Source organism: Vespula pensylvanica, chromosome 4 (assembly GCF_014466175.1).
Source record: "Vespula pensylvanica isolate Volc-1 chromosome 4, ASM1446617v1, whole genome shotgun sequence".
NCBI lineage: Eukaryota > Metazoa > Arthropoda > Insecta > Hymenoptera > Vespidae > Vespula > Vespula pensylvanica.
Genome location: NC_057688.1, coordinates 9453666 through 9475391, shown reverse-complemented (window position 1 = coordinate 9475391; position 21726 = coordinate 9453666). Strand labels below are relative to the sequence as shown.

At 35.1% G+C, this 21726-nt stretch overlaps 1 protein-coding gene and 1 long non-coding RNA gene across 4 annotated transcripts in view; one reads left to right on the top strand and one right to left on the bottom strand.

Annotated features, from left to right (window-relative positions):
* The window catches only part of LOC122628656, a 108504-nt gene that overhangs the window by 29465 nt on the left and 57313 nt on the right, over window positions 1-21726 (top strand). The window lies entirely within an intron of this gene.
* The window catches only part of LOC122628652 (carbonic anhydrase-related protein 10), a 190394-nt gene continuing 189545 nt past the window's right edge, over window positions 20878-21726 (bottom strand). The window contains exons 9-10 of one of the 3 annotated variants that reach the window (XM_043811133.1): window positions 21453-21501; window positions 21162-21364 (exon numbers count right to left, since the gene is read on the bottom strand). In XM_043811133.1, coding sequence (XP_043667068.1) covers window positions 21300-21364; window positions 21453-21501 — 114 coding nt within the window. In that variant the 3' untranslated portion in view covers window positions 21162-21299. Of the gene's footprint in view, window positions 21365-21452; window positions 21502-21726 lie in introns of all 3 variants that reach the window. The other 2 variants (XM_043811134.1, XM_043811132.1) reach the window with 2 other exon arrangements.

Below are 21726 nucleotides of genomic sequence, written 5' to 3'. Positions count from 1 at the left end.
TTTTTTTTATTAATCCACAATCTATCGTAATGCCTCGTCGAGAATAACGATTTATTCGTTGTATTATATTTTTGATCAATGTTAATTATTTCGTTGAGAGGAATTAGGACGTTTCTTTGATACCTCACGTTGATATCCGATGTAATTAATCTCCGTGTTATAAGATAAAATAATGTTGAATGATTGTAATATATGTCAGAGGTACTTTGGAATTTGAAATTTTATATTTATCGGTTTATTCGGTTAGATCTTTATAATGATTTTTCGTGAGGTTGGGTTTGAGATTTTGAATTTCGTATTAGTAGCTCGTTAACGCTTTCATCTCGATGATCTCTTTTGTCCTTCTTTTTTTCTTTCATCTAAAATTAATTATTAGTTTTAAAAAAAATGCATCTGTGCTAAAAAGTTTCGAGTGAGTTATGTATAATTTGTCCTTTCTTTTTCTTTTTCTTTTTTTTTTTTTTTTTTATTAAAGAAAAAGAAAAGCAATATAGGATTAATAATGATCATTATATTGTTTCTTATGTCGCTTTAGTTTACAAGGAAAAGTAGCTCCTCTGCGAACCGTCTTCTCATTAGCTATGTATGTACATTACATTAATTCCAAGCTCATGTAACTTCCATTTAGTCGTAGAGTAGCACTATAAACGGACCACGTTCGCTCAACGGATATACTAAATCCTCCTAGACCTATCCACGAAACCCTATATCTTTCGCCTCCTTCATCTCGTTGTCTGATATCATCTTGTACCATCTTTCTATTTAAACCAAAATCACTGTATACTATAGTTAAGATCTAGATCGGATAACGTCTTGTTTCACAACGATTTTTGCAATTGCACGGTCAATCTTTTTTTTAGATCATTTATACCGTATACATAATTATATAATTATATCTAATTATTATTTATAATTTAAATCATTTATTAACATATATATATATATATATATATAAATGTATAATCGTATTAATCATGAACTATAATGCATTAGATTTGTTGTTTAGGTATATTCCTAAACATAATTATCTAATTATGTTTAATTATTATTTATAATTTATGAATCATGCCTTCATTTATTCATATATATATATATATATATATATATATATATATATATGTATATGTATATGTATGTATGTATATACGTGTGTAATTATTGAATAATTTATTCCGTATATACATACCTATATATAATTACCCAATTACATTTATCCAATTATTATTTACAAATATTAAAAATGATGTCTTTGCATTTGTGTAATTATGAATAAATTTTTAAAGATTGAATAATACCGCAAAATTATAAATATTGAATTAATGATTATGAGGTTAAAAAGTATATATGTAATGGCTTAAAGCGAAGCGTTAGGAAGTTTGGCAAAGTGCCTTGAAAACAGGGAAAGCGTGTAGACACTGGGTGACCAGCACACGTTTGGTAACTCCCCATTTGGTTGTTCCTTTAATGCCAAGCAGCCGTCGACAGTTTAGGTGTCTCTTCGTCACATTGATCTTAGCGCCTGCTTGTCTGACTGCCTGACGATCATGGGAAAACTTTAGCGTGCTCGACGTACCATAGACGATCATCATTCGAATGCCCATACCTATCGATACGATCTTCGTGCCGATAGATCTATATATATAGCCTACGTTTGGGTGTGTATGTGTGTATATACATATATATATTATTTAATTGGAGATTACGAACGTCGTTTGTCAATAAATGAATTAAGTGACTGGAAATATTTTTTCGTCGTAATAAAAATTTCGAAAAAAGAAACAAATATATATATATATATATATCATTTTTGCAAGGATACGTATGATCGAGAATAATTTTATTTCAAATGCAAAATGCTTGAACGAATGAAAAGATTCACTTTGTTCTTTATTATTATTATTATTATTATTATTATTTGTTTAATTTTTTTTTTTGTCAACGTAACGCGTAATATCTTCTTTATTTATCCAAAATAATCATGACGCAGAAGAATGAAATATTTCATTGAAAAATCATAAGTTCTTCATAATTATTTTATTTAAGACGAATTACATTCTAATGTTTCATCCGATATAAATACACGCGTCCGATGTTTCTTCGATTTTTCTAAAATAATAATTTTTTTTTATTAATAACGATTTATAACGTATCCGTTTGATTTAAGCATTTTATTTTTCAATGTTTCACTCTAATGTTCGGCTCTTTGAAAATGAACGTCGGTCATTTAATAAACTTTACGATTTCATTAAAAGAGATAGCGAAAAAGAGAAAGAGAGAAAGAAAGGAACAATGAAGATAATAACCTTTTTGTATGTCATCGTCGAATAATCATTATTAAATCGGAGATAATTACACGCACCGATACATAACAAAATTCTCATCGTATTCCCAGTTCATTTTCAATCGTGACCCGTAAACGATTTATCTGCATAAAGCAACAATGTCGAAGAGAGAGAGAGAGAGAGAGAGAGAGAGAGAGAGAGAATGAGAGCTAAAGGAGGGGATCATCGAACGAAAATGGAACAAATGCAAATAACAAATGATTCACCTTTAACGTAATAACATATATTATAATATCGAATCGAGTCGAGACAATTAAAAAAAGCTGATCTTCAAGTCGAAACATAACCCGAATGGTTTATTTTATTTCTAGATAAAGCGTTGTAGAGAAAAAAGAAAAAAGAAAGAAAATATGAAACTTTTTTCACGAACGAAATTTTATCACAACAATTGCAATATTCATTCATTCATTCATTCATTCATTTATTTATTTAATTTGACATATACGTGAATAACAAGAAGAAGAAAAGGTATAAAAGAACAAAAAAAGAAAAAGAAATTCAATTCGATCGTATCGAACGGTTTATTTTCGTGGATGAATCGATCGGAAAAAAGGAAATTTGAAACGGGCTTTTATCGAACGAATTTATTACGATAATTCGAAAATATCGATCCGTGGGATGAACAAAAAAAAAAAAAGAAAAAAGGAAATAAAAAGAGAAAGAGGGAGAAAGAAAAAATGCAATTGAAAATGGAAGTTGGAATCGATCGTATAGAATCGGGCGTATCTTCGAATTCAGTATCGTATCGAATCAACGATGTCAGAACGATTATCTCGCAATTATCCAATATTTCTCTAATTTTAGAACGTCAAATAAAAAAAAAAAAAAAAAAGAAAAAAGAAAGAGAGTAGGAGAGAAACAAAGAAGAAGAAGAACAAATGAGATATGAAAAAAAAAAAGCAGAAAAAAGAAAAAGAGAAAAGAGAGAAGAAAAAAAGAGAAAGAAGAAGGAAGAAGAGGAAGAAAAAAAGATCGAGGCCGAGCGAGCGATCGTATCGAAGAGGGAGGATGACTCGACACACGAGATCGTCTCGAGTTAATCCCAAGGAAGAAGAAGTGGTCGACGAGCGATCCCCCAGAAACAAGAAAGCCTTCCTAAATCTGGGAGGTTAAGAAGAAGAGTCGGATACACATACTCGGCCAAAGGGAGGAAGGAGCAAGGGAGTTACCACCACCGAGCGAGCTGGAGATTCGGGTAAACAGATTCTTCGAGCGGAATCCGCGATCGATAACCTGAAACCGAGGAATCCTCTTCGCGTCCCTCGACCCCTTTCCTCTTTCCTCTTCTCTCTTCTCTCTTCTCATCGTTCCATTCCACTCTTTCCTTTTCTCTTCCTCTTCTGGTTGTCCTCTTACGCTTTATCTAGCCCTCTTCTACTTCTATCTTTCAGGCTGCCCACTTATCCGACGTTATATGATAAGTAGAAGGAGCGATTGCCTGTACCTAGCTAAGGAGGCTAATGCAACCTAACTCGAGTTTCGAACCTGAGGATTCTAGTTTCGTTATTAGCCATTAGTTATATTTCTACGATTTGTACATGTACGTTGTAGAATGTCGGTGCGCGTGATTATATTTATACTTTGCTGCATTTCATTTATATCTACGCTTATTTATGAACCCATTGAAAAGTTTGGTAAAACGGTAAAACTAGGAATCACGTTTACGAAATATCGTGTTTATTGGGCTGATTCATAAATAAGTAGGGAGCTTTAGGGGCGAGAAACTTTTTACTTGTATCGACATTTATTTGTGAATCAGCTCATGTCAGTGACATAGATAAAATGGTAAAGCCAAGGATCGTGTTTACGAAATATCGCGTTTATTGGCCCGATTCATAAATAAATAGCGTTTCGTTTAAAGAAAAACTTCTTACTTATACCGATATTTATTTGCGAAGCAACTCGTGTCAATGACATAGATAAAACGGCGAAACCAAGAATCGTGTTTAGTAAATATCGTGCTTACTGGGTCGATTCATAAATAAGTAGATACTAGTTTTATTGTGTTATAAATTTCTCATTCGAAGCAACCCTTATTTCCGAATCAATTAAGCGATTAGACGAAACGTTAAAATTCGCAATGTTTTTAAAAAATATCGTATTATATCGTGTTTATTCGATCGATTCATAAATAATCGGATAGCGTTTTATCGAATTATAAACTTCTCGCTTCGAACGGCACTTATTTGTGAATCAACTCGGTGACCGAACGAAATGGTAAAGCAACGATTCTTATTTAAGAAATATCGTATTTATTTGCTCGAATCGTAAATAATTAGATATTCTTTTATCGCAGTATAAACTTCTTACTTAAGACAGCACTTATTCGTGAATCAACTCGATGACCAGATAAAATGGTAAAACTTGGAACCGTGTTTAGGAAATATCGTATTTATTGGGTCGATTCATAAATAAGTAGATACTGTTTTATCGTAGTATAAACTTCTTACTTGAAGCAGCACTTATTTGTAAACGAACTCGGTGATCAAATAAAATGATCAAACTGGGGATCGGTGTTTAGGAAATATCGCATTTATTGAGTCGATTCATAAATAAGTAGCGTTTTAGCGTTAACTAATTTGTACCGACGTTTATTGGCGAATCGACCGGGTGGCTAGACGACACGATCAAAATTCTTATAGAGTTTATTAGGATCGACTCATAATTACAAAACTAATACCGTTTAATCCCAAATGTCATCATTTTAACTCGGAACGTCGTGTGTTCGTAAATCGATTAATTTACAAGACGGTAATGATAACTTCAAGAATCGTTTTGTAAGAAATATCGGATACGTTTGATCGATCCGTTAAACAACTAGGTTACCGTTTTATTGCATTACATAAAGTTCTTATATAAAAGATCGTTTATTTTCAAAGGAGGGAAATATTTGGAAAGGGACAATACTTTGGCCGATCTGAATTCTGATGGATATGTTTGAATAGCGAAACGTAGCGTGGACGAAACGTTGGACATTCCAATTGGAACGGTTTCGAGGGTGACATTGTGGGGTAGATTTTGGTGGTGATAGTTGCGTTAGGGATGACCTGACTCTGTGACTTTGGTGTTGGCAAAGCGATGCGGGGAGGAAAGGGCAAGGATCGAAACGTTGCTTTCCTTCCTATGGTTCTTGGCACGGTGTAGTCTTGCGAATCCTTCGTCCGGGGGTTGGGTTCTTCTTCTATCCACGGGGAGTCTGATTGGCGCCGGTTACACCGAGAAGCAGACTGAAAGACGCCGTGCCGTCGTAACCCTGGCGCCAGATATTCTCCCTCTCTCTCTCTCTCTATCTCTTTCTTTCCTTCTCTTTATCCATCTATACATCTATCTCGTTCTCGCTCTTTCTTTCCATCTCTCACCCTCGTGTTTGTCTTTTTAACGGCGTTCGGTCTTTTCGTGTTTTATCGCTGCGTGCGGAATATCGATAGTGGTACAGTCGATCGCAGAATTTCTCCACGGAATCTACCGATTGATATTTCGAAAGAACGAAGAAAAGAGCGTAAAAAAAGAAAAGTTTCCCGATCGATTCGGGATAGATGTAACGACGGATTCTAACGGCGATTCTATTCTCTTCTTCCCCCCTCCCCTCCCATCCCTCCCTTCTTTTTTTCTTTTCGAAGTATATCTACCACGAAAGAAAACATGACGCGTGACTCGGGACGAGTTCTCCAAGATTTTTCCTCGTATTTCTAAGTGACGAATGCTACTTCGTACGACTTCTTCTTCCTCTTTTTCTTCTTCTTCTTCTTCTTCTTCTTCTTTTTTTTCTGAACGTCGTACATCGGACGCGTGTGTGAGCTTATAATAAAAAAAAAAAAAAAAAAAGAGAAAAAAGGAAAATAGAAAGGTGAAAAAAAAAGTAAAAGATCCCCCTACCCTCCCAACCCCCACCCCCTTCTATAAAGCTCAGCGTGAGTCGGTATAGTTACGGTGCAGTGACCATTTGAGAAAGATCGAATAGAAAAGGAAGAGAAGCACGTCGTAAACGTGGCGCCAGATACTTTATATCTACCCTCTTATATTCTATATGGATGGAGAAGAAGGGAAGGATGCTGGGCAGTACAGACTAGAGCAAAAATATTGCTCCTACGATGCGAAGGAGTTTCTTTAAAGGGTATTTCGCCATTCTCGAAATACGATGTGAAAAAGGGGGATGAGAATTAATTCAACGAGAGAGAGGATGTCAGTGATTTATTATTAACGTAACGCGTTACGTTTTTCCTCGATAAATATCTTTCGGAAACGTTGATAAAGAACGTGACTTGTCCGAGTTAGATCGTTGAAAGGAACATTTTTTTTTCTTCTTCTTCTTCTTCTTCTTCTTCGTCGTCTTTTTCGTCTTTTTCGTCTTTATATTTTTTCATATATTCGTTGGTAAGATTCTCCGGTAATCTTTAAAGCGTTTGACTTTTTTCGATATTTTTGTCGTGACTTTTTTCGAGACTTTTTGCGAGATATTCAACGGTACAATCGTTGAAGGTCGTCGGTTAGTCGTAAATCGGCGACCAAACGCGTAGCGCATTCGTAATCGTGCCTATTCAGAAAAGCGCAACGTCGAGAATACTTTAGGTAGACCGGGGAAAGCCTAACTACGTGTTGTTAACAAGTGTCGAGCTCGTGTTGAATCGAGTGTTACCGAATACGACGTGTAGTTAATTTCGAGATAACACGCGTAACGAGTCGATTTTTCTCTTTTCTATCCTTTTTCTCTCTTTTTTTTTTCTTTATTTTTAATCGTTTTTTTTTTCGTGATAATCGAACCTCGACGCTGCTCGGGAAGAGGAGGAGGAGGAGGAGGAGGAGGAGGAGGAGGAGGAGGAGGAGAAGGAGGTCGACGATTTAGATCTATGAAAATAATGTTACGCTTTTAAAACGAAAAAAAACAAAAAAAAAAAAAAAAGAAACGAAATCAAAATTTTTATCGAGAATGACAATCAAAACGAACGGGGGGAGATGATGCACTATGAATATTCGATAGTACTCGAAATTAATGGCTAAAAAGTTATCGATCGTTATACGATAGTTACAAATTCGTTCCCATTTTTATTCTTATCGTTCTTATATACATACGTACATACGTATATTTACAATATACATATATATATATACACAATATATATGTATATATATTATATATAAATAAATATATATATATATCTAGTTATTTATTAGTTATATGCATAAAACAATTTCGTAATTTGTTTCCTTTCTTCTTGTCCGAGATACTCGGAGTCAGCCCCCGACGGATGTGTTAAAAAATGCACAAGTTTCCGACGGCCTTAAGCCTCGTGGCTCGCCTCCCAAGCTGTTTCGCCGCTCGGCGAAGGTTCTGAATTATGAAAGAGCCATTACTAAATTATTTCGAGAAGTAGGTATACTGGCTCCTCTCTCTCTCTCTCTCTCTCTCTCTCTCTCTGTCTCTCATATACACACATACACACATACACAGAGACAGAATGGACCTAACGCAAAGACGATTTTGTCTTGTTTCTCTTGCAACAAACAGAAAACAATGCTATGTTATAAATTCCGTAACTTATTCGACCGATTTTCGAAAAGTTTTCATTTTTCTTCTTAAATACGAGATCACGTGCCTCGTTTATAATCCCATCGCTTTTAACACCCCCTTGTCCTACTCTCCCCAACCCCCTTCGGTAATTTCGAATTAGACGAAAGAACTTCGAATGGTTCTTTCTTCTCTTTTTCATTTTCTTTTTCTTTTTCTTTTTCTTTCTCTTTCTTTCTTTCTTTTTTGTTCTCTCTTTTCTTTCTCCCCTCGTCGAAACTCCCATAAAGTTTAAAGTCATTTCAAGTCGAGCATACGATTGCACGCTCGGTTTTTCTCTTTATTTATTTATTTATTTTCTTTTTTTTTTTTTGTAGATTCGACTACGAAAAATAAAATAAAGTAAAGTGAAAAAAGAAAGAGAGAGAGAGGGAGAGAGAGAGAGAGAGAGAGAGAGAGAGAGAGAAAGAGAGGGAAAATGGAGAAGAAGAAGAAGAAGAAGAAAAATGAAAAAAAGATAGTGGCGAGTGTCCGTTGAAAATTTTGTTCGGACACGTACTACTTTCATTAATGGGATGCAATTTTCTCGGAACGAAGAGAAGCATTTCATAATTTTGACGAGTACTCACACTTTAACTCTCGTTATCTTCTCCCACCATTCTAGGACGTCTCTCTCTCTCTCTCTCTCTCTCTCTCTCTTTCTCCCTCGATGCATATAATACTGACACGAACGCACGCGTGCAAGTACTCTCTTTACGTAGTTCTGGGCCGCATTTCCCACGCTTTCACACGGTTCCGTGTCCACAGTTTCGAAAATCCAAAAAGTCACGTTCCCAGGCTGATAATGAACCGGACCCTTCCCGATTCGCAGAGCTTAATTGTCCCGTACGGGCTGTTGTTCCAAATAATTATCGCACTCGACGATTTTCACGAAGCGTCGAAGCCGCGGGGAGTCGGAAACGAGCTGGTCGAGGGTGAAGAGGTAGAGGAGGAGGGAAACCTTTAAAAATCTATTTAGAATTTCGAAAGGATTCGTTCTCTTTTTTCTTTCTTTTTTGTTTTTTTTTGTTTTTTTTTTTATATCTTTTTTTTTCTTTCCATTTTTATCACCGAGAGATACCTTTTCATTATGCGAGAACTTTTTTCTTCCGTCTCTGTTTTTTTTTTCTTTTTTGTTTTTCAATTTTTTGTCTCTCTCTTTTTTAAATTTCTTTTTTTTCTCTCTCTCTCTCTCTTTTTCTTTTATCTCTCGGATCGACTCGATTTATTAACCACGAGGATCACACGACGACGACGACGACGACGACGACGACGACAACGACGAGTTTTCTATTCTTTACGAGCAATATCGTAGTAAGGATAGTAAGTAGTATGTACTTACTTACTTCGGTATGAAGACTTGAGCTGGCTCGACCACGCCCGAAACTTGTCAGCTACTCGAAATTCCCTCCATCACGAAACAATAGAAATTGTAATGTGCTTGTAACTCGGAAGGATAAGTTTGATCAAAATTGCGAATTTCGAATATTATGGATAGGGATGAGAAATTATCTTGAGAGATCTATTAGAGATTTTCCGAATTTTTTTTTCTTTTTATTTTGTTATTATTTTTTTATTTTTGCTTCTCTCTTTTTTTAAAGATAAACTGACGGACACACACACACACACACACACACACACACACACACGCAAACGTAGCCACGCGCGTAAATATGGATACACATTTGATCGGAAACAGAAGTAATACAGGCTTGACCTTAGATAGAGATCGGGCTATTAGACAGACGATAGGAAATCGAGAAACTATAGTTACTAACGTGAAATATCTCAGACGGACGACTTCCTTCCATTTCCGAATTATCACACGTTATATATCGTTACTTTCAGAGAGAGAGAGAGAGAGAGAGAGAGAGAGAGAGAGAGAGAGAGAGAGAGAGAGAGAGAGAGAGAGGGAAAGAGAGAGAGAAAGTAGGTATATCTCGCGTGACGTTTGTCGATTAGATCGGCCGTGCATCGATCGATGACGTTATCTCGTTGCCTGTGAAGCTTTATTGAATGAAAAGAAGATAGAAGAAAGTGAGGAAGAGATACATAAATATATATATATATATATATATATATATATATACATAGTGAGAGAGAGAGAGAGAGAGAGAGAAAGAGAAAGAAAGTAAAGTAAAAAGAGAGAAAAGAAAAAGTAAATACAATGAAGCACGTCGGACACTTTATTCGAAGAAAAATACTCAAGGGAGTATCGATTTGATGAGGGAGAACTCTCAAGGAAATAATTAATACTTTGCTAGAACGTTATAACCACTCTCTCTCTCTCTCTCTCTCTCTCTTTCTCTTAGAAAATAAAGAAGCGATAATCGGAGATCAATTCTCGCGAGTTCTACCGTTCGGCGGAAAGCTAATTAACAACTCTCGTGAACGCGAGAAGAAGAAGGGTCTGAGAGTAAAATGTCGACAACGATATCCACCTCGCGATCCTCGACGCGTTGCCTTTTATCATACCTACCGGCGGGAAGTCGGCGTTCGTTTAATTAGAAGCTCACTCGAGTGAAACGAGGATGATTTTTCTACTAATTTTGAGGAGAAACGCGCCGGAAGAGTAAACGGCGTTGCTCTCGGTGGTACTCTAGTTGGCGATGATAGTGTGGGTTCAGGATCGTTCTGATGGGAAATGAGAGAGAACGGGAAAGAGAAAGAGCGAGAGAACGAGAGAAGAGAAACTTGCAGTTTGCGATGCACACCGGTCACATATATACATACGTACATACGTATATACATACATATATACATATATAGTACATATATACACACACAATGACACTTCATTGATTTTCACTTAGAGAACAGTCAACCGTTCGTTTTTATATTTATTCGAGTTATCTTAGTTTATCGTTTAAGGGACCCACTTTTTTTTTTTGTTTCGTTTCGTCTCCCTTCTTTTTCTTTCTTTCTCTCTCTCTCTCTCCTTTTTTCTCTTTTTTTTTTTTGTAAAGAAGCTTCTTTTTTTTTTTTTACTTTTTAACGAAACCTTCGGCAGAAAATAATAATTATTGTTGCATGTATATTACTACCTACCTACCTACTACTTTCTTTTTGTTTCTTGTTGTTGTTGTTGTTGTTCTTGTTGTTGTCGTCGTCGTCGTCTTTTTCGACTTTTAACTTTTATCCCTTTAAACTCTACCAGAGAATAATAGTTTCTCGTCGTTCGGTTTTGCCGGGCACACTTTATCGTGGCCACCGGCACAGCTGGTTATTTATTATCCGAGGCTTCGTCGATGCGTACATTAAATTTCCATTACCCATTTTACACATTGCCGAATCAATAGATTTGATTTACGGTCAGGTTATATCGATATCGTGCTTACTTATTCTCACGTTTCTTTCGTCGGTTTCTTACAGTTATCGGGTTTTACTTTTGTCGTTAACTTTCTCTCTCTCTCTCTCTCTCTTTATGTATATATATATATATATATATATATATATATGTTTGTGTCTATCTCTATCTTCGTCCTACCTCTCACTTCGTCTTTTAGATTTTTTTTTCTTATCTTATCTTTTCCTTTTTTTCTTTTTCGTTTTCAAAATCTTTCTCTTATTAACTTCGAATAAAATAGAATCGAATCGAATCGAATCGAATCGAAATTTATTGTAAGGGACGAGAGATGTTACATCGTTAGTAGATAGAAAATGAAATTAAATCATTTTGTTTAAATCATAAGGGAGTAGATTAAAAATATATATAAAGAAAAGAATAGTGATGTAAAAAAACAAAAGTCGATTAAAATTAATTCGGCGAAAGACTGTTTGAATATGCATTAGAATAATTGTTTAATATTATCGAGTAAATATATCGATTTGTAAATTTAAACGTGTAAATAAGTAAATAGCGTTATATTCGATATTCCTTGCGTTTCGATCAAATCGAATAGGAGAGTTTGTTAGGATGATTCGATAATATCGTAGAGTTTCTCGTCGTCGTCGTCGTCGTCGTTGTCCTCGTTGTCTCTCTCTCTCTCTCTCTCTCTTTCTCTTTCTCTCTCTCTCACTGGATCTCTCTCTCTCTCTGTCCGTGGGGCGTAAATTATTCTTCTCGAATCTACGGAAACAACGTTCACGCGTTTCAACGGTTGCGTCTAGAGACGAATGCATGATGGAAGACGCTCGTCGATGAAAATTTACGAGGACAGTAGTCGGTACGTATGTACGTACGTATGTACATACCTATATACCTAACCTATTGAATATTTCATTCGGTACAAATACAAAAGTGTATAAAAATTTATGACGCCGAGCGTTTAGATGTTTTATTTAGTGGATACGCGTACTATATACTAGTTGCTTGCTATCTTACCAACTGATAAACTTTGAAAATATTTTTCATACATTATCGTCGAATAAAACATCGAAACGAAGTTCGATCGTTCTTTTATTTGAACTTATCTATTTTACTCTCAATTTGTTTGCTTTGTTTTGTTCTTTTTTCGTTTCAGTCGAGCATCCGCTTATAATCGAGCATAGAGAAATGAAAGATCCTCGCGAATGGCAGGCAAATTGAAATTCGTTCGTCATCAATCACCATAGACAAGGACACATTCCCAAAGCTTTCGAGGTTTATTGTAGAGCCGTTTAACTATAGTGGCATGACTTAAGAATATTACCATCGCGATAACCGGTAGCGAAGTGCTATCGTTGTTAACGAGTTTTCGAGAGATTCGCATTTACTTATTGGCAACATCAATCATGCTATTGGATCCTTTATCTGTTAGGAAAGATCATAAACCGTTGGTATATATCCCTCCTCTCTCTCTCTCTCTCTCTCTCTCCCTGAACGAATCGAACTTCCTTCGAAGGTTAACTTCCTTCCAAGTATATTATCATCTCTGAAACTTTGTTATATCACGATGAAGGAGTAGGTGTAAAATTGGGTTTCCCTTTTGGTTATCTCGTGGAGAACAACGTGGAAAATGCAGTGGCACATGCTTTGGCGTCTCTGTAATATGGGTACAAAAAAGAGAAAGAAAAAAATTAAAGAGAGAGAGAGAGAGAGAGAGAGGGGGTGAACAAAATAAAGAAAAAAAAAAAGCTCGATAAGGTGAACGTCGTCTCGTCGTCGTTCGTCTTTACGATAGAAAATCCAAATGATGATATCAGAGCTTGGCGAAACAGTCTCCTGGAAGAAAAGTAAATCCTTTTCGGGCTTGGATCGAATTGTTTGAATGTGGTAAGTCCGTTATGGAGGTTTGGTCCTTTTCAGTGCCGCCGGTAAATCGTTTTCCAGTCGAGCATTGTAGTCGGTAAGCCGATTTCTCCGTCGAGGAATAGAAACGATTTGATGTCCCGACGTCTACGTGAGTGTATTGCTATGCCATAGTAAGAACTTGACTCTACGGCAGTGTCAGGAGTAGTCTTCGGTCTCGTCGTCCCTCTTTATTATGCCAAATCCTAACGGGAAACTTTGACAAAGGGAGCTTTTTATCAACGTTATCAATTTCTGAGTTAATTAAACGCGAGCGCAATGCTACGTGCGCTTGTTCGCGTTGGTGCGCCCGATTATATTTGTTTCGTCAAAAGAAATGGACGTTGATCGAAGAAACGAACCCCCTCCATCGTCTAACCATTTTTCTTTCTTTCTTTCTTTTTGTTTTTTTCTTTTCTTTTTTTTTTTTTTTTTTTAGATATGATTCATTTATTTCATTCCATTTTTTTTCCTCTTCTTTCTCTCCTTCTTTTCCTTTTTCGTTTCGTACAATTCGGAAAGCGGAAAGATTTTTCGTATTTATTTATTTTCCTCTGATGTCTCTTTTTCCTTTTCTTCTCTCTTTTTTTTTTTTTTTTCATCTTCTCTCGTCCTTTTTCTTTTCTTTTTTTTTTTTTTTTTGTTCAAATTACACGGACATCGTTATAACGTATCACGGGGTTCGAAGCAAAGCCGAACGGGAAGCGTTAGTTATTTGTCATCACGTGATACCGGAGGATTTGATAGGACTTAAGAATATCCGGAGAAAAACAATTTTTAAGAATCCTCGACACAAGAACACTCCTCGGTTTCCAATTTATGAGATTTGGAATCTCGCAGTGCATCTCTCTCTCTCTCTCTCTCTCTCTCTCTCTTTCTCTTTTTCTCTTTTCGATCGGCTTATCTCTAAAGCCGAATTTTTGTCTCGCACAGAAAAGAGGTGGTGGTATTACGAGCAAGAGGAAAAAGAAAAAGAAGAAGAGAAAAAAATGAAGAAAGAAATCACACGTATACACATACGTACGTATATCTTGATAGATACGTACAAAGGTACATCCCTTTTAACGATCTCGTCCAAAGTAACTCTTCGAGTTACTACCATCGATGATTCATATATATATATATATATATATATATATATATATATATATATATATATATATATATACGTGATATACGTGTGAGTTCACACTTCTGTAAGATCGCAAAATGTCTAAAATGAGCCGATAAAAATATTATGGGATTTAAGCTTTCTCGTATAATGGTATCCATAATTTCTTGATGCCTCGTAGAATCGCGATCGAGCTTTACCTCTTACCTTTGCAATTTTTTCCCTTTCGATCCCTTTCTCCTATCCTTTCAGGTCGTCGAATCAACCTTCAAGTTCAAAGAGAAATTCTCTTTATATTTCTCTCTCTCTCTCTCTCTCTCTCTTTCACACACAGACGCATACTCTTTTTTCTTTTTATTTATTTATTTTTTTTTTTTCATGTAGAAGCACGTTCGACGATATCCTTTCGTGTAAGCCTCATCCCCCTTTTCTCAAGCTTTCTCGAAGCTTTCGTGGAAATTAAAAATGTTCATCGAAATATTTATCGAAATATTTCGTTTGAGAGGGTGAACGTTCACCGTTGGTAAAGCGAAAGTATCTATATAAATGATCGATCCGATTTATTCGTCGTCGTATATTAGTTTACTCCATTTCTTTTCTTCTTTTTTTTTTTCTTTTCTTCTCTTTTCTGTCTTGCTTTCTGTTAATAAAATTAATTCCTTTTACATTAATATGGATAATAATTTGGCAATAGTTAAAAAAAGTGATGTGAATTTGCATGTCAAAAAGTTCGACGATTTTAATTTATATCATTTATTTCGTGTTACAGGTCAAATGTGTGTATATATATATATATATATATATATATATATATATATATATATATACACATAGAATATTTCAAATAACTCTTATATAGTATCTATATAATATCTAGTAATAAGTTATAGAAAATATTGATAAAATATTTTCCGTTGAAAGAAAGTGCATATCACCGATACATTCGTACAGTTATATATATATATATATATTATTTAAAACTCATATTCGTACTCTCTACTCGGTTAGAGAGATCTGTCAATCATACTTACAATAAGTTACAAAAAATATGGATAAAAAATTTACGCGTTTAAAACAGTGCATGTCATCTATGCATTTATATGTAGCGTACGAAATATTATTTAAAACTCATATTAGAATTATTTTCCGAAAAGAGGAATATACCAATTATATTTGCAATACGTTATAGAAAATATTGATAAAAAATTCATGCGTTTAAAAAAGGACATGTCATTTATGCATTTTTATATGCAATATCCAAAATATTATTTAAAAATCATACCGGCACTAGTAGGAAAGAAAAATTTGCCTATCTTATTTGCGATAAGTTGTGAAAAATATTGATAAAGGAAAAAAGAAGAATCACGTACGTTTGAAAAAGTGCATATCACTTATGCATTTATATGCGACATTCGAAACATTATTTGAAACCGATACTCGCACTAGTCGAAAAGAAAAATTTGCCTATCGTATTTGCGATGGATTGTAGGAAATATCGATCTAAAAAAAAAAAAGAAAAAAAAAGAGAGAGAGAGAGAGAAAAATAATGACGTGTTTAAAAAAAGTGCATATCACTTACGCATTTATACTATACGTACGAAACATTATATGAGTTGTAGAAAACGTTTATGAAAAAAAAAAAAATAAAATAAAATAAATAGATAAATAAATAAAAATAAAAACAAAAATAAAATAAAATAAAACAAAATAAATCACGCGTTTAAAAGAACGCGCGTCACCTATGCAACGTCATTTATATGCAACGTAAAAACGAAATATTATTTAAAGCTCATATTCGTGTTATTTCGGGAGAATAGAAATCTGTGAAGATTTATCGTCGGCCTGGAGAGAGTCTCGTGCGAGAGGTTTATTGAAACGGCAATGGACGATAAATAAATCTTCTTTCAACGTTGAAACGTGATTATCGAAATATCCGAAGAACTGGATTACACCGATGTCCGTGTCCTTCGATTAAGGTTGGATAATCGAACCTCCATTATCAATGCAACTCGAGTCGTATTATTTAGTATAATCCGCTTATCGACAGGTATGTCAAACGCGATACACTTTTCTTATTCGCGTTTCTCGCGAACCTTTACGATCCTCACCCTTAGTCAGTTTCACGCGTTGTACTAAACTTCTTCTTCTTCTTCTTCTTCTTCTATTTCCTCTTTTTTTCTTTTTCTTTTCAACTTTTCGGAACATTAACCGCGAATCTTTGCCGTGCTTACGAGCTTAAAAGATCCTTTCTTCTCTTCTCTCTCTCTCTATCTATTTATCTATCTATCTGTCTCTTTCTTTACTGCTCTCTCTCTCTCTCTCTCTCTCTCTCTCTCTCTCCCTCCCTTCTCTTCTTTCCCAATTTCATTTTTTTTCTTTTTCTTTCTCTTCCTTCTTTTTTTTATTATTATTTTCATACGCGTCATCCTAGAGAAAAATAATGACTGTTAACGCATTACGAACGAATGCTATCGATAATGGAATTTTCAATGAAAATTAATTCGTTTTTAATGATTCCCAAATAGAAATAATTCAACGATTTAATTATTCTTTCGCGTTGACAAGAACGATCATCGATTTAAATAAATAAATAATAATATTTGCGTGACGTAAAAAGTTATTATAATGAAACGGTGCAACTGATCGTTGATTCGCAATGCGTTGAGAGGTATATGATAAATGTTAAACAAAAAAAAAATAATCTTCTACGATTTCATGGTGGTAAAAAGAAAAGAATTAGAAGGAAGAGGAAAGAAGCTCGACGATTTCGAGTAAGTCGAAGTTGGAATTTGTCGTCGTAATTTGAAAATGCTGAAGAAAGAAATGTCGATAAAAAGTGCCTACCGATAAAGCCTATAAAGAGATTAAGAATAATGGGGATGAGGGTTAGGGGTTGGGGGTTGGGGATAATAGAGAGGAATGCGACGTGTTCCTCATGGGACTCGAAATCACATTCTTAATTTCCATAAAGGAGTGTGGATATATATATATATATATATATATATATATATATATATATATATACATATATATATCCTTCATATATAGACACATACTTGTAGGGTGGTTGAAGAACATCACTAGAGTCTTTTACCTTACTTTTTTCATCCCCTAGCTTTAGCCTCGTTTGCCACTCCTTCGTTTTTTTCTTACCGTTCTTCTTCCTTTACCCTTCGAGAAGTTTAAGCTTCGTAAGCATATCCTATTCAAGTCATTCTCTCTCTCTCTCTCTCTCTCTCTCGTTCTCTTTTTTCAGAATTTCGCAACTCGAAGCAGCCCTCGACCTTTCTCACCCTCTTTTCCTAAATTTCTATGTCCCTACGTACTACGTACAAACTCGGCATCACCCATCTTCTCTTTCATATACGAACGTCGTAATTGCAAATTTTATATATATATATTTTATATATATATATATATATATATATATATATATATTGTTTGTACTATTATCTTCATTTTTGTTTCTTTCTTTTTTCGTATCCCATTTTTTTTTTTTTTTTATTTCGACGACAATAGAAATTCGTAGGAGTTTAGAAAGGTCGAAGGGATACACGAATACATATCGCAGGATTCTTTTTATCTAATCTTAGTCAGCATAGAAAAAATTTTGCAATCTTTTCTTTTTATTTATTTATTTATTTTCTTTTTTTTTCATATATATATACGTACATACTTTATCGAAAATTCAGTTTCTTTCTTCTTTCTATCTCTCTTTTTTTTTTTTTTTTTTTTTTTTCATCGAGAACGTTGATCCTCTATATTTTAAAAGTAGATCATAGTCCCTTCCGGATTTGGGGTGGATTTGGAATTTAATCGTCGGACATTTTCCGGGGAGTCGTTAAAATAATTTTCAGAAATCAGCACGATCGATTTCACTTACCTTTCACCGACACGGACGGCTAGAAATTCTGCAAAGTTCTTCCCTATAAAAGGGGAGACTATTAACGGAAGACGGTGCATAATATTAGAATCTTTCATCGATTAAATTTCTCCCTATCTCTCTCTCTTTCTCTCTTTTTATCTTTATCTATATATCTCTTTTTATCTCGTCTAATAAGGATGATCCGACAGCGTTTGCTTCGTCCTCTCGAGACAATACATAGCAAACTTTTCAATATTTTAGAAGCATGAATTACATACACTAATTTCAGATATTTATTATTCGAAATAAAAAAAAAAAAAAGAAAAAAGAAAAAAGAAAAGAAAAGAAAAGAAAAAGAAATTAATAATAGAACTAAAATAAGAAGAAGGAAGAAGATAAAGGAGCAGGAAGTTGAGGAAAATATGAAAAAAAAGAAAGAGAGAGATAGAGAGAGAGAGAGAGAACAAGAGTAAAAGGTGAAAGATGAAAATAAGATACGCATCTACAATATAACGTTGCGTTTATTATTATCGTTATTCGTTAAACCCCTCGATCACCCCCGTATTTTATTTATACAGTTTCATTTACTATACACTGTTTTTTCTTTCGCGCTAGCGTTTTGTTTGTTTATTTATTTGTTTGTTTATTTATTTGTTTGTTTGTTTGTTAGTTCATTCGTTCGTTCGTTTATTTGGTTGGTTTCTTTCTTTCTTTTATTATTTTTTTCTTTCTTTCTTTAATATCTGTGTATTTGCCCTATCTCTCTGCCGCGTGTGTTCTATGTTTGTGTACGTGTGTAGGCGCGCGCGCATACATACGTTCCTGCGTGCGTGCGTGTATATTTTATTTTTTTTCCTTTCATTGTTTTTTTTTTTTTTTTTTTTGTTTATTCACTGCCCATATCGTACATACATACGCCTAGATTTACGTACTGCGCACGTATTCATACATACGTTATATACAAAAGCGTTGATTTTAATCGTTCCTCATCCTCTACGTACGCGATGCTACGAAGAGAGACCGATTCTTTTTATCTCTCTCTCTCTCTCTCTCTCTCTCTCTCTTCCTTTCTTAGTCTCCTCCTCTTCGTCTACTTCCGATCGCTGCTTCCTTTCAACCTATCCCCCGTTCGCGTTCGAAATCCTTTTCCCTTTTTCGTCTATTATACTACCGACCCTATTTGCGAGCTATTACGAGATTACTCGGAAACGTCTCTCTTCCTTCTTCTTTTGGACTCTTCCTTTACCTTCTCCTCCTCTTTTAACTCTTCTTCCTTTTCCATCTCCTTCTTCTTCTTCTTCTTCTTCTTCTTCCTCCTCCTCTTCTTCTTCGTCTTTTCTATTTTTTGTTGTTTCCCTTTTCTCTCCCCCTTTCTTTTCTTTTCTTTCTTTTTTCTCTTTTTCTCTTTTTCTTCTTCTTCTTCTTTTTTTTTTCTTTTTTTCCTTTGCTCCTCCTCGAACACGAATTTTTGCACGAACGGACTCTAATCTGTCCCACTTCCTTCCCCTACCCCTACTACCCTACTACTCCCTCCTTCCCCTCCCACCCCCCCTTTTTTTTTTCCTTTGCTTCCTTTCATGTTCTTTGCAATTTCACGTTGACAACCCTCCTTCTTACTTTTCGTCTGGAATTTCACGTGCGATTACTTGTCTAGAAAATAATTGACAAAAATCTGTCAAGTGTAAGTCGACCCAATTTTCGACAACGATCGTCGCTTCCTTTCTCTCCCCACCCCACCCCACCCCACCCCACCCCACATCACCCCAATCATCCCCTTCGAAACAACGAAGGAACTTCGTCGTTTCGTCGCCTCTCCTTTTCCTTCTTCTCGCACCTCGCCCATTTGCTTATTTTTTCTTTTCTTTTTTTTTTTTGTGTGTGTATTTTTTCTTCTTACCTTTGTTATCGTTATTGTTATTATTATGTCTTTCTTATTTTTATGATTTTTTTTATTTTTTACTTCCTTTTTATTTCCTCTTTTCCTTTTCCGTTTCTTATCACTTATAAACTATTTTATACATAAGTACAACATCTAAGCGCTCGGTTGCTTAAGAAATAAATTCTCATTCGCGTTGCACGCGGACGCATATCTGTGTGTGTGTGTGTCATTTGTCATTTATTTCTTTAGTTTTGTATTTATTTATTTATTTATTTATTTATTTATTTTTTTATTTTTTTATTTTTTTTTTACTTATTTATTTTTATCTGTGTTTTCTTTTTTTATTTTCTTGTTCTAACCCTTTAACCTCCATATTCAAATTCGACGAACTCTTCAAATTTCGAACTTTACAAATCACTTGGCGATTACGATAGTTAGATTTATTCTCATGGATGATTGTAGAAAATGAATAAAAAAAAGCAAAAAATATATATATATTTATATATACCGGCACATATGCATACATATATATATATACAAATATATATATATATATAAAAAAATAATGAAAAATAATCGCAACGACGCAAGATCATTAAATCCTTACATTATTATTTCCCCTCAAATTTATCGTTCAACGCAAGTATTTAGGATTGTTGTGCGAATTGGTTGTCCGGTCGCGTTACTCGAACTAGATTGGATTCGGAAAAGATTTTGTTGTTATTTTAAAATTTTTTATTCATAAGGAACACATCCCGTTGGAAGGAAGGAACGAAGGAAAGAATGAAGAAAAAAAGAAAGAGAGTAAAGAACCAAGAGAAAGCAAGAAAGAAAGAAAGAAAGAAAGAAAGAACAAAGGAATATCTTTTCTCCTTTTTTCTCTTCTCCTCTCTCTCTCTCTCTCTCTCTCTCTCTCTCTCTCTCTCTCTCTCTCTCTTTCTCTTTTTCATCCATGTCGACGCGTCTGGATTCTTACTCGCACACATCTACACTCTTAAACACAAGTACATAGTTTCTTTTCTAGTCCGACGACGACGAAGAAGACGAGCAGCGAGTCGTCGACCGATTCCGAGTGCAGTCAGTCAGTCCGGTCTTTATTTTCTCGCGATTAAACTTCGAGTCTCGTCCGTGTTCGTTCCTTTTCGTTTCTCCTTCTTCTTCTCCTCCTCCTCTTCTTTTTCCTTCTTCTTCTCCTTCTCCTCCTCCTTCTCCTCCTCCTTCTCCTCCTTCTCCTCCCTCTCCGTCTTCGTCTTCGTCTCCGTCTCCGTTTCCGCCTTCGTCTCCATCTACGCCACCTCCTTGGAAAAGAAAAGGTGTCCCGTCGAAAGCGCGTGATCGTACGAACAACTCAAACGACGTTGTGAGACAAGGATCTGTCGTCTCGCCAAGCATTGGCTGGAAAGAAAAAGTCATCTTTTTAAATTCCTCATCGAGAATATCCCTCGATGACGTAACGAACGTTCCCGGCTTCGAGAAAGTTTGGATGATCGGCTTGTGTTACCTCTATAATGCATATCCTGCGCCATCGTCGGACATTTTGCGTCTGGTCTCTGCAAAAGAGAAAAAAACCAACGATGGGGAAAAAATAGTGAAAAAGAAAGGGAAAGTACTGGTTCTTTTTTTCTTTGATTTTTGGTTTCGTTTTTGTTTCTGTTTTTGTTTTTGTTTTTGCTTTTGCTTTTGCTTTTGATCGTCGACCGCGATTATTTCCCGTGCGATATTACTCTGACCTTTATATACGTGTTTTTTCTTTCTTTCTTTCTTTCTTTTTTTTT